The sequence below is a fragment of the Taeniopygia guttata genome, chromosome 24 (assembly GCF_048771995.1).
Source record: "Taeniopygia guttata chromosome 24, bTaeGut7.mat, whole genome shotgun sequence".
Lineage (NCBI taxonomy): Eukaryota > Metazoa > Chordata > Aves > Passeriformes > Estrildidae > Taeniopygia > Taeniopygia guttata.
The window spans coordinates 6,810,400-6,825,711 of NC_133049.1; the positions used below are offsets into that span (position 1 = coordinate 6,810,400).

The 15,312-nt window shown below is 53.4% G+C and overlaps 1 protein-coding gene across 4 annotated transcripts in view; it reads left to right on the forward strand.

The window, feature by feature from the left end:
* The first annotated feature begins 140 nt into the window (after window positions 1-140).
* The window catches only part of SIK3 (SIK family kinase 3), a 69,229-nt gene continuing 54,057 nt past the window's right edge, over window positions 141-15,312 (forward strand). For 2 of the 4 annotated variants that reach the window (XM_030290784.4, XM_030290785.4), the window contains exon 1: window positions 141-391. In XM_030290784.4, the coding sequence (XP_030146644.2) occupies window positions 191-391 (201 nt within the window). In that variant the 5' untranslated portion in view covers window positions 141-190. The remainder of the gene's footprint in view (window positions 392-15,312) is intronic. The other 2 variants (XM_030290786.4, XM_030290787.4) reach the window with 1 other exon arrangement.

The following is a 15,312-nucleotide window of genomic DNA, read 5'->3' on the forward strand; positions in this document are numbered from 1 at the left end:
CCCCAAACCCGCCGCCTTTCTCTCCCCCACCCGCGTTCCGCCGCGCGGGGGCGCCCGGCGCGGGCGCGGCGGTGACGTCAGAGCCCCGCCCCGGTCGCCATGGCAGCCGCCCGCCCCCCCCGGGCCCCCCCGCGGATGAGCTCACGCGGTGCCGCAGCCCCGCGGGGGGGGGTTCGCTCCGCGCGACAAGATGGCGGCGGCGGCGGCTGCGGCTGCGGGAGGAGGCGGCGGAGCGGGGGCTGCCCCCGCCGTCCCCCGGCTCTCCCCGGCCCCGCCGCCCCCGCGGCCCCCCGGGCCCGCCCGCATCGGCTACTACGAGATCGAGCGCACCATCGGCAAGGGCAACTTCGCCGTGGTGAAGCTCGCCACGCACCTGGTGACCCGCGCCAAGGTGAGTTCCGCCGCGCGGGGGGGGTCGCGGCGCTGCCCCGGGGAGCGGGGAGGGAGCGGGGAGCGGAGCCGAGCCCCTCCGCCCCGGGCGGGCGCTGCCGGGGAGCGGGTGGCGCGGTGTCCCCGCGGGTCCCGTGGCGCCGGGATAACGTGGAGGTGGAGCGGGGGGATGCTCCCGGCCAGCCGGGGGGGACGCGCAGGGCAGCGGGGGACGGGTCGTGTGTCACAGAGACGGTGGGAATCGGTCGTGGCCGAGTCCTCAGGGCCGTGGGAAAGCAGCGCGAGGAAGGGCCTCCCGCGGCAGCGGCGGATCCAGGTGGATCCAGGTACGGCCGCGCTCCAGGTGAGCCCCGAACGTGGCAGGAGATCGGCTGTACCCCGCACGGGCGAGCGCTGAGCACGGCAGGAGACCCGCGAGGAACGGAGTGTGCCGGTGACACCGAGCTCCGGGGGACGGCTCGGCGTGCTGCATGCACCAGTGCCACCCCGGGAGCTGCCCGGAGCTGCGGGCAGCGGGGCTGGCACGGGCGGGCAGCGGGGCTGGCACGGGCGGGCAGGGCAGGCCTGAACCAGAGCCCTGCGCCTGCCCTGCTCCCGGCTCCGTGCTGGCTCCTTGCAAGCGCTGCAGTGAGGGTGGTGTTGGCTGGGCTTGTCCCTCTCACAGTTCCTGGGGTTGCCCCTCTGTCAATTTTAGGGGTTGCCCCTCTGTCAATTTTAGGGGTTGCCCCTCTGTCAATTTTAGGGATTGCCCCTCTGTCAATTTTAGGGATTGCCCCTCTGTCACTTTCTGGGGTTACCCCTCTGTCACTTTCTGGGGTTGCCCCTCTGTCAGTTCCTGGGGTTATCCCTCTGTCAATTCCTGGGGTTGTCCCTCTGTCAGTTCCTGGGCTTCCCCCTGTCACTTTTAGGGGTTATCCCTCTGTCACTTTTAGGGGTTATCCCTCTGTCACTTTTAGGGATTACCCCTCTGTCACTTTTAGGGGTTGCCCCTCTGTCACTTTTAGGGATTGCCCCTCTGTCACTTTCAGGGATTGCCCCTCTGTCATTTTCTGGGGTTGTCCCTCTGTCAGTTCCTGGGGTTATCCCTCTGTCACTTTCTGGGGTTGCCCCTCTGTCACTTTTAGGGGTTGCCCCTCTGTCACTTTTAGGGATTGCCCCTCTGTCACTTTCTGGGGTTACCCCTCTGTCACTTTCTGGGGTTGCCCCTCTGTCAGTTCCTGGGGTTATCCCTCTGTCACTTTCTGGGGTTGCCCCTCTGTCACTTTTAGGGATTGCCCCTCTCTCACTTTTAGGGATTGCCCCTCTGTCACTTTTAGGGATTACCCCTCTGTCACTTTCTGGGGTTGCCCCTCTGTCACTTTCTGCAGCAACATTGTTTTGAAACAGGAGGAGAAATCCGCCATCGCCTTGGTTTGTTGGAGCTCTGGCTCTTTGCCCAGTTAATAAAGTGAAATTAATTTCAGGGGCTATTTAAACATCAGTTATAATACCTCCTGGACAGTTCTTTTCAGAGCTGGGCTGTATTTGCCTGCCCTGACGGCTGTTTTGTGCCTGCAAGTGCTCAATGCCACAATTCAACCTGCACTCGAGGTGTTCTGTGCTGGTGTTCTCTCCATGATGAACCTGAGCCTTGCTGAGAGTAACAGGCTGATGGGTTTGGGTGCTCGAGTGCAGGGCACTGACCCCTCTGACTGGAGATCACCCCTGGAAAAGGAGGGATCTAGCTCCAAGTTGCTTTCCTGTTCCTGTTTCCAGACTGCCTCCTTGGGTCAAGGTTTCTTGTCAGTGGTGCTGACTCTGAAGTTCACAAAATACCGAAGCAGAGACCATCTTTTGTGCAGGAATAGTTGATTTTGTCCGAAGAATGGCAGAATACGCACCCAAATTTTGTCTGGAAATTGTGTTCCAGGTTTACAGGGCCAAGGCTGGATTTTGCACGTTGGCTTTGGGTGATGGAAGAGGATACTAAGCTTGGAAAGCTTTGCTTTCCAGCAGTGTACACTCATTCCTACTGCCCTGGAGTGACCGAGGGTGGGTTGTGGAGTTCAGGAAGTGACTTTCTGGTGGGGTGGTGAGGTGCTGGGAGCTCTGGAGCGGCAGGTTTGACCTGCAGCACGTTCCCTGCACGGAGGAGATCCAGTCCCTGTCCCTCTGAACTCTGGGGGCTCCCTGAGCCTGGGGAAATACCTGTGCTGGAGCAAGTGCCATCTGTTCAGCTGAGCTGGGATAGCTTGGAGCTGAAACTTGACCTGGAAGCTTTCTCAACTCCGAGGTCAGGTTTCCTTTCAAATCCCAGCCTCTGGAGAGGAGTGCGAGTGAATGGATTGGATTCTGCTTGCAGACCCTGAGCGCTGTGGGTTCAGTACTTTTCCTTCGCTGACAGAACTGTTGCTGTTGGCTCTGGGAGAGGAGCGGGGAAGGAGAAAGGAGCTGCTTGGTTCAGGCTCTGGGGCTCATGAGATTAGTGGGGAGGTGTTGATGTAAATGCATTGGAAAGGGCAAATCCTTCTGGGGAAGCATTTTTGACTGGCAGCAGAAATACAAAATAATGCTACTGCGAGCTTGTCTTCATTCACGGTTACACTTTTAACACTTTGACTTAATGGAAACAACTTGGAAGCGAGTAAAACCTTGGCAAAATGGTCCCATTTAGGGATCTGAAAGAATTCTTTGATCACGAAACGCAAGCGCAGCCCGGCTGCTGCCTGTGCTGGCAGCCCCTTCCTGAGGTGATCCTGCTCTCCCATAGTAGCTGCGTAAGAGAACCGGGCAGTTCAAATATAGCCACCAAATCCCTGCACAAACTTGACCCCGTGTCACATTCTCTTAGAGAAAAGCGGGTTTGCTCGTCACAGCCCCTCCTTGGGAACCGCTCTCCTCCACCGTCTCAGACGGAATTCCACTGTGAGTGTCTGTGTGAGCTTGGAAATAGATGTACCCTGCGATTTTGGGCCTTTTCCAGAAGGTGAAATTAGTGACGGTGTGGGCTGGTGTCCATTGCTGAGCGGGAATTAGAGGTGCTCTGTGGAGGGGTGTTGGATCCTGTTTTCCTTTCCGATGGACGTTTACCAGGTCAAGTGGACTTTGCCATGATAGCTCGAGATAACAGCGGAGCATTCCCGGCTTGTGTCCCCTCTTCCCTGAAGAGAGAAGCGGATGGTAGTTGGCTGCCTGGTCTGATCTTGAAGGACCGAGATTTTCCTGGCCCTTGGGAAGTTGAGCAATGCATTTATTCAGAGAGAGGAGCAGAGCGCCCAGCCCTGCTGGGATGGCACGTTCTGCTGACACTGAACGTTGCAGTTTACATAGAACTGCATTTCAGGAGCTGAATGTGGGTCAGCAGTGCTGGGGACACTGAGGAAGGGGAATGTTAATCATCCCAAAGGGCAGAGGCCTGTATTCATAATTGTCTCCGCTGGAGCCGATGGAATAGAAGGGAACAGTCTGCAATTTACGTATTAACCAAGGCAGCAATTTGCATTCAGTCCCTGCCCATGCAAAGTTGGACTCTTGTGCTCTGTCAGGGCTGCTCTGATGGCTGGGCAGGAGCTGGAGCCGCTGCCCTGACCGGGATGAATTGGGCACCTGTGGGACATCTTGCTGCATCCCTCCTTCTGTCCCCCTTCCTTTTGTCTCTTCTCATCTTTTAGAAGAAACACTTGTTTCTGTGCTAAAAATCTTCAGAGTGACCTGCTGAATGAATTGTTTTCCACAGAATTTCCATTTCTAAATCATCCAAGTGACTTCATTAGAATTCCAGCTCTGTTCAGGCTGTGGGGTTGTTTTTAATGCCACATTTTTTCATAAGGGCTGGTCAGGGAATATTCATGAGTGTGCCAAGGAGCGCATACCTTATGTTCCCGTGCCCTTTGGGTGTTGTGTTTGAGCCTTCAGGAGCTCTTGGGGCTGAGGAGGACAGAGAGGGACGCTGTGGTCACTGGGCACTGCTGAGAGCTCTCTGCTGTCCTGGTTCCATCCCTTCCATCAGCTCCAGGTGACTGGAGATGCAGCTGGGGCATGGAGCACCGTGTACCTGCCCTGGCTGCACTGCTCTCATGGAGTGTTTCACCGGGAGATGGGAGTCACTTTCATATCCATCTTTCTCTTGAAATGGGATTGACAGTCCTGGGAGAGCACATCTCCTTCCCAAGTGCAGTGATCTTCCTGCTGTGCTGCCTTCGCTTCTCGCGGGCTGGTTGTCAGCTTAGGTTTGAGTTGAATTTCAGTAATATGTGGATGGGCAAAGCTCAGAGCACGTTTCACTGGCTGTCTGTTGTGAGACCTTGTTTAAGGGGTACCTGGAGTGGTTTTAGTGGAGAGTAACCCAAATCCATGATGCTTTAATCCTTGGCAGAACACAGCCCTTCTACCAGCGCAAGCACAACTGGAGAAAGGCTAGAATTGAGCTGATTTTTTTTAGGTTTTTGAGGAGCTAAGCCGTTTCTGGAGAACGGGAGGCAGCTCTGCCCCCACTGGGAGAGGACATTCCCTTCCATGAGAGAACAGGCTTCGTTTCTGTGGTTTGTCCATGGGTGGGTTGGAGTCATCAGTGGAACACATTTTTCTCCAGCGTTCTTGGAGGTGGGCAGTGTGGCACTGGAAGCCAGGATGAAAAGTGGGCTGGCACACTTGGTGGGGAGTTGGGCTTTGCTCTGGGCATGCTCAGGCTTGGTTTGGTACCCTCTGGTCTCTGAGCAGAGGGGGCTCCAGGACGTGTGTGGATTTCTCTCCGCAGATGTACAGCGCTCTGCTCTCGGCCCAGAGGGTGGAAGAGCCGTGTGCTGCTCTGTCTCTGTGCTGCCCTTGGTGACCTCGCAGCGAGGTCTGGGCTCTGGGCTGCTGGGGCTGCTCCTGCAGCCAGCTTGCCCGTGTGATAAGCGCCAAGCGCCGTGCCCGCGCTGCCCTGACTCACCGGCCTCGTGTCAGACGGGATTGTTCAATATCGGTGCCACACGGTTTGTAATCACCCACGCCTGGTCACCTTTCATCAGCCATTTTCCTTTTCTTTCGCAGTGTTTGGTGCTGCTTCACCTGTCCTAATTCTTATTTCTCCTGGCCCTAAGGAGAGCTGATGCTGTGGATGGCTAATTCCTCAGGCTGCATTATCCTGCTGCTCACAGGGCCTTTGTTCTCTCACTTGTGTGCTGCAGGAGACTTGTATTTTAGTTCTCATTTGGTGGGGAGATTTAGCAAAAGCCTAAAAGCTAGAAATGAACTTTGGCTAAGCAGAGTTGCTGCAGTGAGGATAAGAGGGAATATTTCCTAAAACCTCAGAGAGCCATTGCCTGTATCAACTGTGGGCTGAAGTACTGACATTTTATGTTCCATTGCAATGTTTTTCTTGCTGTAGCAAATAACATTTGATTACCAAGATGTTAATGCCAGAGCATTATTGAATTGGAGGCCAGGTGATGCTAACAGGTGGAAACAGGAGAGCCAGCCAGGGTGAGCTGGGGGGCCTGTGGCATGTGTCCTGAGCCTTTCTGGGCAGGGAGAATATTCTAGGAGAGCCAGGGTGATTAATACCTACCTGTGTGGCCCTTAGCTTATTTTGGGGGCTGAGGTGGGTACAACTTCTGTACCTCTTCAACCTGGCTGCTGCCCACCTCCTGTCTGGAGTCCCTTCCTCCCGAATATTTGCTGTACCAGAGCTTTGGGGCTGCTGCAGCAGGAGGCAATCAGCACCTGATGGACGAGGTGGTGGCACCTTGGGCAGGTACAGAGGCTGCCCCTGGCAGGAAGAGGCACTGACAGGAGCAGGAGGAGGAAGGGCTGTGGAACAGACAGGGGCTGGTGTCTCTTGGATCTCACAGAGGTTTGGTGAATGCTGCAGAGGCCCGATGGGGTTTCTAGAAGCTGTCTCCTCATTTGTGTTTGAAGGAGGAATTACGTGAGAGGGAAATAAGGAAATGGCAGTGTGTTGCTGGGAGACTGGGCTCCTTGGGTATTAGACATTTTCAGAGAGAAGCAGCTCTAAGCTCCTTTTTCCATGTCCTCTCTCTGGGTCCTGTATCAGCCCTGTGCAGTGGCTGTACAGGGTCCTGCCCCTTCTTGCTCTCACCAAGACGATTGCATAACAACTCTGTGTTTATCCCCATGAAAGTAATGCTTTGGGAAGTAGCTCCAGCATTGACAGCAGAGTAGAATTTACAGTTTGTGGTGGAAGTTCTCCCTTCCTTTCTGACTGAAAAGATTCTCATGAGAGTTGTGACTTCCCTGCGTGACCGTGGTGGGTCTCGTGTGCTGCACACCCCCAGCAAGATGCTGCATTTAGCTGAACCTGCACGAGCAAAGGTTGGACTGGCTTGGAACTTGCAGAGGTTTAAACAGAGCAATTTGGAGATTCTCTAGTCAAGCCATTGTATTCATTTAATGCATTCAGGGCATTTCTGCTGATCCCAGGCCAGGGGTTTAATATGCTGTGTTAACACTTAAATGAAGAAACCACTGAAGGCTGATTCATTATTAGTCATTATGTGTCTTTTTCTAGTAATTCTGACCCCAAGTCTCTCTAGTTGAGGCTAAACCTCGCCCTCTCTGCTAAATGGCCATCAAAAGGGTTCCATGAAAAGGGAATTATGTGGCTTCAGCCAACTTTCAAAGTAGTCGAATCATGCTATCCCACACAAACAAACTCCCACAGCCAGTGGAACTGACACGTTGAGCTCAAAAATAGCCCAGCGTGTGTGGGGGGAGCCAAGCTGAGCTCTGCTCTGCACATCAGAGGATGGGCAGGAGAACCTGGAGCAGCGCAGCAGAGCTGGATCTCTCTGGAGCTTGTCGGACCTGGCTTTGAGTCCTTTCAGAGTGCGTGGTCTGATCCCAGAGAAATGTTGCTGATGCTTCTGGTTTCTTCTCTGCATCCAGTGTGGGGGACAATTTCCAGCCAGGGCAGCTGCAGCTTGGAAGAGCTGTAGGAAAGAGCTGGTCCTTGTGCAGTGCAGGTGTGTTGGGAGCGACTCCAGCATCCCTCTGTGCAGGATGTGGAGCTTTATCCTGGGGAGCTGCGCTTGGGCCTGGCTATAACTCGGTAGCAAGAGCGTAGATGCTCTTCTGGGAAGTGCTTTGGTCATGGAAGGTTTGAAATGAGGGTATAAAGAGGAGCATTGGCTCGTGGCCTCAGCTGCAGTGTGTGCAGGAGTGGCTGCCTGTGCAGGGCTTGTGTCGGCTGTCAGAGGCACTGGGAAGCCTCCCTGTGGGATTTGGGAGCTGCAGTTCCTGAGAGCCTGGCTGAAGGAGCGGGAAGGAAGGTGGGGGTGCAGAGGCAGAAGCCAGACGTGCTCTGGCACGGTGAAAGGTGCAGCAGTGGGCTGTGGTTCTCCTGGCCTGGCATGGCAGTGCTGGGGTCAGCTTGTCCACAGGGTGATTCAGCACAGCCTGCAGCAGCTCAGCCGAGCCACGGACAGAAACTGGCTGAGTGTCTTCCCAGGGACTGGAGTGGGAGCCTGAGCAGCTTCCCAAATCCTGCCTTGGCTCCTAACCGGGGCCTGCTGACAGGAGTGATCTGTGTGTTGAGTTACCGCCTTGCTTTGCAGCGGGATGAAGGGACTGGCCCAGCGCTGCTGTTGTGCAATGCAGGGGTGGCTGCTCCCCACGGCCCACTGGGGTGTTGCCGTTGTCCTTGGGCATCTCCTCGACGTTTGCCACCCTCCTGCATGGTTTGGCTCTGCCTTCAGCTCCTTAAAGCGTCGGCTGCAGTTACGGAGCATTAATTATAGTACATTTGAAGATGGTTTAGAAGAAAAGGAGTCTGTGGGGTATCAGTGCGGGCCCAGAGCTGGAGGCCAGCGTGGTTTGACAGGGAGCCAGGCCCAGGACGACTGTCAGAGCTCCATTAGCTGAGCGCACGCCTCGGCACTACTGGGAATACAGAGAATGCGGGGCCGCGGCAGCAGATTAAAGTGTTTCAATTAAAGTCTGCATTTGGAGGCTGTGTGCGTCTGCTGCCTTTCAGCAAGCAGATGGATGTTTCTTGTCTTCTTCCAATAACTTTTCAAATGTAGTTGGTCCTGTTGGAAGGAGTTCTGAATGAGAGGGATGCAGCGAGGTGTATTCAAGGCTGGGAGAGTGTGCGTGGATTTCTGCAGCAGAAGGGAAGACACGTTTTTTCCAGGTTTTTCCTTACCTACACAAGTCAGTCTCAGCTTGTCCTGGCTGTCTTGGGCTTTCAGCTGTGCCTTTTCCTATGCAACCTCTGTCTGTGCAGAGAGTGTTAATTGCAGGAATACCTTTGGAGTGTGTGTGGAGGATAGCAAGGATGGGTGTGTGACTGACCCATGGCCATCACGCTGTGGGCAGAAGGGGATTTTTAAGGCTCTGGGATCTGCTGTCATATAACCTGAAATGTTCCTGAATTTTTTGTCTTCGTTCAGGCTCATCAGGTACTTCCAGGTGTGTTTCTGCCCCTCTCAGGGACAGTATCTTTAGAGCCCTGAGGCTTCTTGCTGTTGGGTGAAAGCAGCTGCATTGAAGCTGATGCCTAAAAACTAATTGTGGCATTTCGCAACGTGAAGTGTTCCTAATGGAAGGAGTAAGTCTATGAGCTGCGTGTCATTGTGTGTGAAGTGTGATCAGATAACACGCTGAATTGCAGCACTGAGCCTAATTGGAGCTGGTTCCTGTCTGTGGAATGGAAGGATACAGTCTGTTCAGGTGTCCTGCTGCTCCTGCAGGCTCGCAGGAGTCTGGAGTGGTGCTGATGCTCGGGGTATCCTTGCCAGGTAGGCAGAGCCACTTAGATCTTCTGTGATACAGTCTTCAGTGACAGTGACAGTGAAGAAATTAGGGGGAAAATGCCTCTTGTCACGTGTATATCTAAATTCTTAAAGATGTTTGTCTGTGTCCCTTCCAGCTGAAATAATTAGTGCTACAGGAAAGGGTTTGCTTTTGTCAGTCACTGTGACAGTGTGATCATGTCTGTGCCTGCCCCAAATTTTCGTTTCAGCTCACAGCACTGGCAGCAACCAAAGATGAAAAGTATTAGTCTTGGTACTTAGTCCTTCCTCTCTAGATGTGCTTGTAGGAAATCCTTGGGCTGTAATCTCACAAGTGGCTCTGTCAAGGTTATCAGGCTGGCTGGAGTGCGCTGAGCTGACGGGCTCTGGGCAGCCTCTTCCCGGGCACCGCTGCTGCCGGGAATCGCCCTGGCCTCTCCCCTGCCTTGGACACGGCCAGGAGCGTGTGCTGGGTGATTTATGGCAGCTTTGCCCGTTCCCAGGTGTCCTGCAGACAATGGTGCTGTGCTCTTTCCTTGGAGCCCGTGTCCTCTGCTCCCCGAGGCTGCAGCAGCAGTTTTGGAGGTCGGAGGACCCCCCCAGCAAACTGATTATGATACAGCTCAGCTCGTGCTCTGTTTCTTTGCACATGTAGATGTACCATTAATGAAATCGAAGTGCTCCCCAGCAGCCATGGAGGAGCATGTTCTCAGCTCTACAAAGCCCATCTATGTTCTCCCATCTCTCTGACACAGCGAGGGGGTTGTCAGTCGTACAGCAACTGTTTGTTTTCAAGCACAATCTCATTGGAAACCAATAAAAATCATTCTGATTCATTCTCTGTACAAGGATTTTAATACTTGGCTTCCAGAGAGGCTGTTTTTCCCCTGAGTGGCTCTGGGAAGTGTACAATTTTAACAAATCCAAAGATTTTTCCTTTCTGCTGGTTAATTCAGCTGGTTTATGTTAGAAACAAAGTGCAGAGTTGGTGGAGAAGGAAATCACGGTCGCTCCCTCCCCCTTGCTGCGGCGTGGGTGTTGTGTGCCCACTGCCCTAGCAGAGCTGAGGTACATGGGGAAACCTGTGCTTAGTCAGAACAAAATATTCATGTGTTTTTCATCCAAGCTGAGACTCCCATTACACAGTAAAATGACAAGTGGAGGCTGACTATAGGTATTTTCCCACTCAGTGGGCGCTTGTGCAGTTTCTGAGTCATCAGCTGACAGTGTGGGCCTTAGTCTCTGCTTTTCCTCATGTGTGTGTGTGCTGCTGGTCCCAGTTTGGTTCCACAGACACAACTGGATCCTTGCTTTCACTTACCATTGACACGGATGGGAATGAACTCGGTCCCTTCATGTGAACCCAAAGGAAAATGTGGTGGTTTGGTGACTGCAGTCTGGGATTTGAAATGCACCCCCTTCTTTTAAGGTAAGGTGGGATACAGCCCCTAATTATGAGATCACTGAATTGTCTAGTTCCTTTTGGACTGATGCTCAAATCTCTTGAACTTTTGTAGGGCTTAAAGGCAGATAGGTTTAGGATATGTCAGAGGTGTAACTAAAGTTTCCTGGGACAGTGCTGTTGGCAGTGACCAGCACATGGCTGGGTCTGTTCCCTGTTTCTGGGGCTCTTGGGGTTCCTTGGGCTTCCTTGTTGCTGTGCCATGGCAGTGAGGTGCAGAGCAGCAGTTGCTTTAGTACAGCAGGAAATTAGTGGGAAAACTAAACGTGTCAGAGCTTTCACCATGGCAACAAAGCCCAGCTGGCTCACAGCACAGCGAGACAAAAGCGGGTCAGGTCTGTACAGAGCAAGGTGGGAGCCTTCTCCAGGCTGAGTGTCTCCAAACCTGCCCCTTTTCCTGGGGAAAGGGCTGGTGAGGTGACCCATGTCAGGATTTGGAGCTGGGGATTAGAGGTGTGCTCCACTGATCTCATCCTTATGTCATCAAAGCACCTGACTTGGGAAGTGCCCACAGCCCCAAGGCTGCAGGAGCTCGAGGAGTGTTTAGACAACGCTCTCAGGCATATAGAGGGATTGCTGGGGCCGGGACTTGGACTTTGTGGGTCCCTTCTGACTCAGAATACTTGATGATTCTGTGCTTCTTGCAGTGGATGGGAATGTTGTCTAAAGGCCAGGCAGTCACTCTGATTGTTTCCCTTTCCCTGAAAGTGTTTGTAAATAATGGAGAGGTTGCAAGTCTGCCTTGTGTGACAGTGCCCAGACATAGTTGCTTCATTCCTCGTCTCTTTCTCTTGGATTTGTGAGCAGCCCAGAGGTTGCACGAGCACTTAGTCACGTTCTGATGGCACACCATCCTTTTGCTTCTTGTCCTCTCGTTCCATGTGTTCCAGCGTGTGCAGCCCTTTGGTGAGGTCAGCACAAAAAGGGCTGAGAGCTCTGGCAGTGACACGTGGAAGGGCTGTGTGTGCTCTGTCCCCCCAACAGTGTCTCAGCCTGGTTTGGCCGTCCCCAGCCGTGCTCAGCAGCGGGCCCTGAGCGATGCTCCTGCCCTGCTGCTGCTCAGGAGCTGTTTTCTCATAATTGAGCGGGATATTAAAAGGTTTATGGTTTACAGTTACAGGCGTTGCTCCGGCTGGAGGAACGTCGAAATCGATACGGCAATTACTGCCCGGCTCGTCATGGGCTGTGACTCCCACGTGCTTGGGGAGACAAAAGTGGAAGTGGCTGGAGGAGTGCCACCAGCGGGGTGGCCACGGGCTCACCTCCAACCAGGGATGGGGTGCTGGGCAGCATTCCTGAGACAGGGACAGTCTCAGGAATGCCCCCAGTCCCTCGGAGGCACACAAGGAACTCGCAACTGGGCTGTCAGTTGTGCAGAGCACGAATATTAAGAGAAAAAAAAGGTAACTTTAGAAGTGCCCTAAGAGCAAGAGTATTTTACACAATTTTCTTGTTCTCGTCATCTTCTCTTTGGATTCGTCATCCAGGCTGGGACTGCAGCTGGAGGAGGGTGATGGCAGCAGGGCCCAGGCCTGGGTGGCCCTGGTGGGGAAGCTCCGCTTCCTGCCGGATTTGCATCCCAAGCCCTAAGTCAGCACTTCGGGGCTGTGTGTGGTAGGGTGCCCTGGCTTGTTGGAGTGAGTCATCATTCAAATAGACACCAGAGCAAACGTGCTTGTCCAAACAAGAGCAGCTCTGCAGAGGCAGCCGGCTCCGGCTGAGGTGAGCAGCAGAACGCTTCTTGTTTTACCACCTGCAGGTCTCCCAAGTCCCAAACCTTGCGCAGGATCGGTGTGGCAGCACCGCCTTCCCTGCTGCCTGGAACAAAGCTTGCTTCCTGTGCTCCGAGGTCAGATCCTACTGCCCTGGAGGGAGCTGCTTTGGGCCTGGCAGATGCTTTCCTCGCTGGGTCCCAGAACAAAGGCTGCTCTGCACCGTCTGCCATGTGCCTCCTGCCCCTCACTGCTGGGAACCTCAGCCCTGCATCTCAGTGTTGGGATTCAGTGCTAGGATGGATGCTCCAGTGGTTTTGTTAGAATAGGAGTATCAACTCCCAATTAAAATGGTGATTAAGATAGCTTTTTGGTTTTTGCTAGGCTTTCTTTTTCTTATCTTAAATGTGTTTGAAGATCTTGAACAGCAGTTCCAGTTCGCTGTTTGCTTTGATCCTTTGGTTTCAGGAGAGGCTGCGTGCGGCTCTGCAGGAATGGCATGTGTCACAGGAGCTTTGTTTGAATTCTCAGAGGCCTGTGCTCCAAATTCAGGGCTGGAGTAAGAAGTGTTTATGATGTGTGAGTTGAGTGAGTCACCTCGAGTTGGAGGCAGCTGTCAGCCAGGGTGACCTGCACAGCCCAGCCCGCGTGCAGCACACCTGGCGGGGTTATCCCGAGCAGGGCACCTTGCTCAGCAGGCTCCTGGCTGGGCTCCGCTCCTTCTGTCACACAGAAACCACGAAAGCTGGGTGAGAAAAGCTCTGTCACCTCATGCTCTGCCTCCTGCCATGCTCCTACCTTGTCATCTTTGGAGGGATTCCTCCCCAAATGCCCTCCCAAAGAGAGCTGTACCCTGCACAAAAGTGCAAATCAGCTCCTGCTGGCACGGTCCTGCTGCTCTGGCCCTGGCAGCATCCATTTTGGGTGACAACACTGAGCTCCCAGTGTGGGAATCCTTCCGTGGAGTTCATTTTCCTCATTGTTGGCAAACTGTGAGCCAAATGTGTACACAGTTTAGAGCAACAACTTCCTATTGACAGTGCTTTCAGAGGAGCTGTTGTTTATAAAGTGAGGGATTTCCAGCTTTGTTTTTCTCTCTTTCCAGTGCAGAGTAAACTCTTGGAATTGAATGTTTTATTTTTCGACTGCTTGATAATAGTTGTTGGATTCTGCTGCTGTTGGTGAAGCCCACAGGCTGAGGGGAAGGCTGAGCTCTGTATTTTGGATGTTTCTAGATCTGTATGCAGTGTAGGTCCTCAAAGGATAGATGGGGTCTGGGTAACAAAAGGTGTGTCAATGGGAAACACAAATGTCCAGCTGAGCCTTACACCTTGGCTCTGTCTGATATCAGTAGAAAGGACTTGACAGCCTCTGTCTGTGTTCTAGCTGGAACAGAAATGGGAACAAGAGGAAGAAAGGCAGGAAAATAGGTGTATCCCTGCAGTTTGGTCTGTGTGTGTACAGCACAGAGGGCCTGAGCAGTGTGTGCTGCTGTGCCCTGTGCTCGGACTCACCGCTCAGTTTCTCAATCCAGGCACTGCAGGAGCATTGCCAAAAGCTCTGAGGGAAGTGCAGGAGTTGGGATCCACTGAGCTCCTATCAAGCTGATGTGTACAAAGTGCCTTTTCATGCCACTGCCCAGCCAGTTCCATCTGGGTGAGCGGGGCAAGTTCCTCTCCACACGGTTGGGCTTCATGCCAGGGTGTTCCATCTCACACACACGTATGAGAATGTTGTAAAAACATAAATCCCTAAGCCTCTCCTGGTGATATTGCTGTCATTACTCTGCTAGTAGTTTTCAGAAGTTGGGGTTTAAGTGGTTCCTTGATTCTGTCCTCTCCTGTGATATGCCTCAAGCCGCCGCTGGAATTAGTGCCAAGCGCAGTGGTTGGGAGTCAGGTTGAGTGACGCCTTCGGCAACCAGCTCAAGATCAGCAGGAGGAGATACAAGATACTCGGGTGCTGTTCGAGCTGATAGTGCCAGAGAAATATTTAGCACATAGGTGACACTTCTAATCTTTAAAGCACTTCATAAACATTGGCTAATCCCACAGTGCAGTCTTGGTTGGCAACCTATCTGTCTTCCCTGGAGAGAACAAACGGCTGGAGGACTCTGGGAAGCTGCAGTGCAAGGCTGTGATAGAGCTTGAATTTCAGTTGGATTTTTTAAAGTATAATTCAAGCTACCAGATCCGCTGCTTCTGTGACCTGAAGCACATGAGCTGCCTGCACTTCACTCATACCTGGAGTGGGGATTCCCTGTCCTTGTTCACGGGACACTGGACTGAGCCGTGCAGCCAGGCAAGAGAGGATGAGGAGAGGCTTCAGCTCCCTTCAGCACACCCTGGGGGCTGGCAGATGCAGGAGGTGCTGCGTGAGTACCAGCTGTACAGGAGAGCCATGAGCAGTCAGGGTGGGAGGCCTGAAAAAACCCCGTGGCCAAACGCTGTTGTACAGCTGTGATATGCTGTGAGGAGAAAACCTGAATGACTTCTGCTCTTCAGGAACTCGACCTTTTCCTTCAGCATCCTGCTCTCATGGAAAGAGCAAATCCATGGGCAGGGAAGGTCTGTGGTCCTGTGCAGCCGTGTCCTCGGTGGCAGATGGGCACTGCACCCTGTGGGTGAGTGAAAGGGAGCTGGGAAAGGGCACTTAGTGTGATACCAGGTGAGGCATCTCCTCCAGCCTTGGGGCGTCCCTGACTCCAGTTCTGAGAGTGCCCAAATCCTCAAGCTACCAGTTGAGGAGGGAGGAGAGGCTCTGCCTCTCATGTTGAAACCGGGGCACTGTGTAGGAAGGAACGTAAGATTTGTATCATCAAAGGGCTGAAAGCAAGAGGGAACATGATTTTGTAGCCTGGTGATGAGGGAACTCCCCTGGGAGGGGATGGGGATCAGCTTCCATCTGTGCTCCAGGGACTGTTTATGTATTTTGTGTTGAGAATTGCTGGATGAAGCACATCCCGAGCAGCAGTGAGTTACTGAGGAGTAACTGGTGGCTTTGCTGGGCTGGCTGACTGTGCCTCACCCCACTG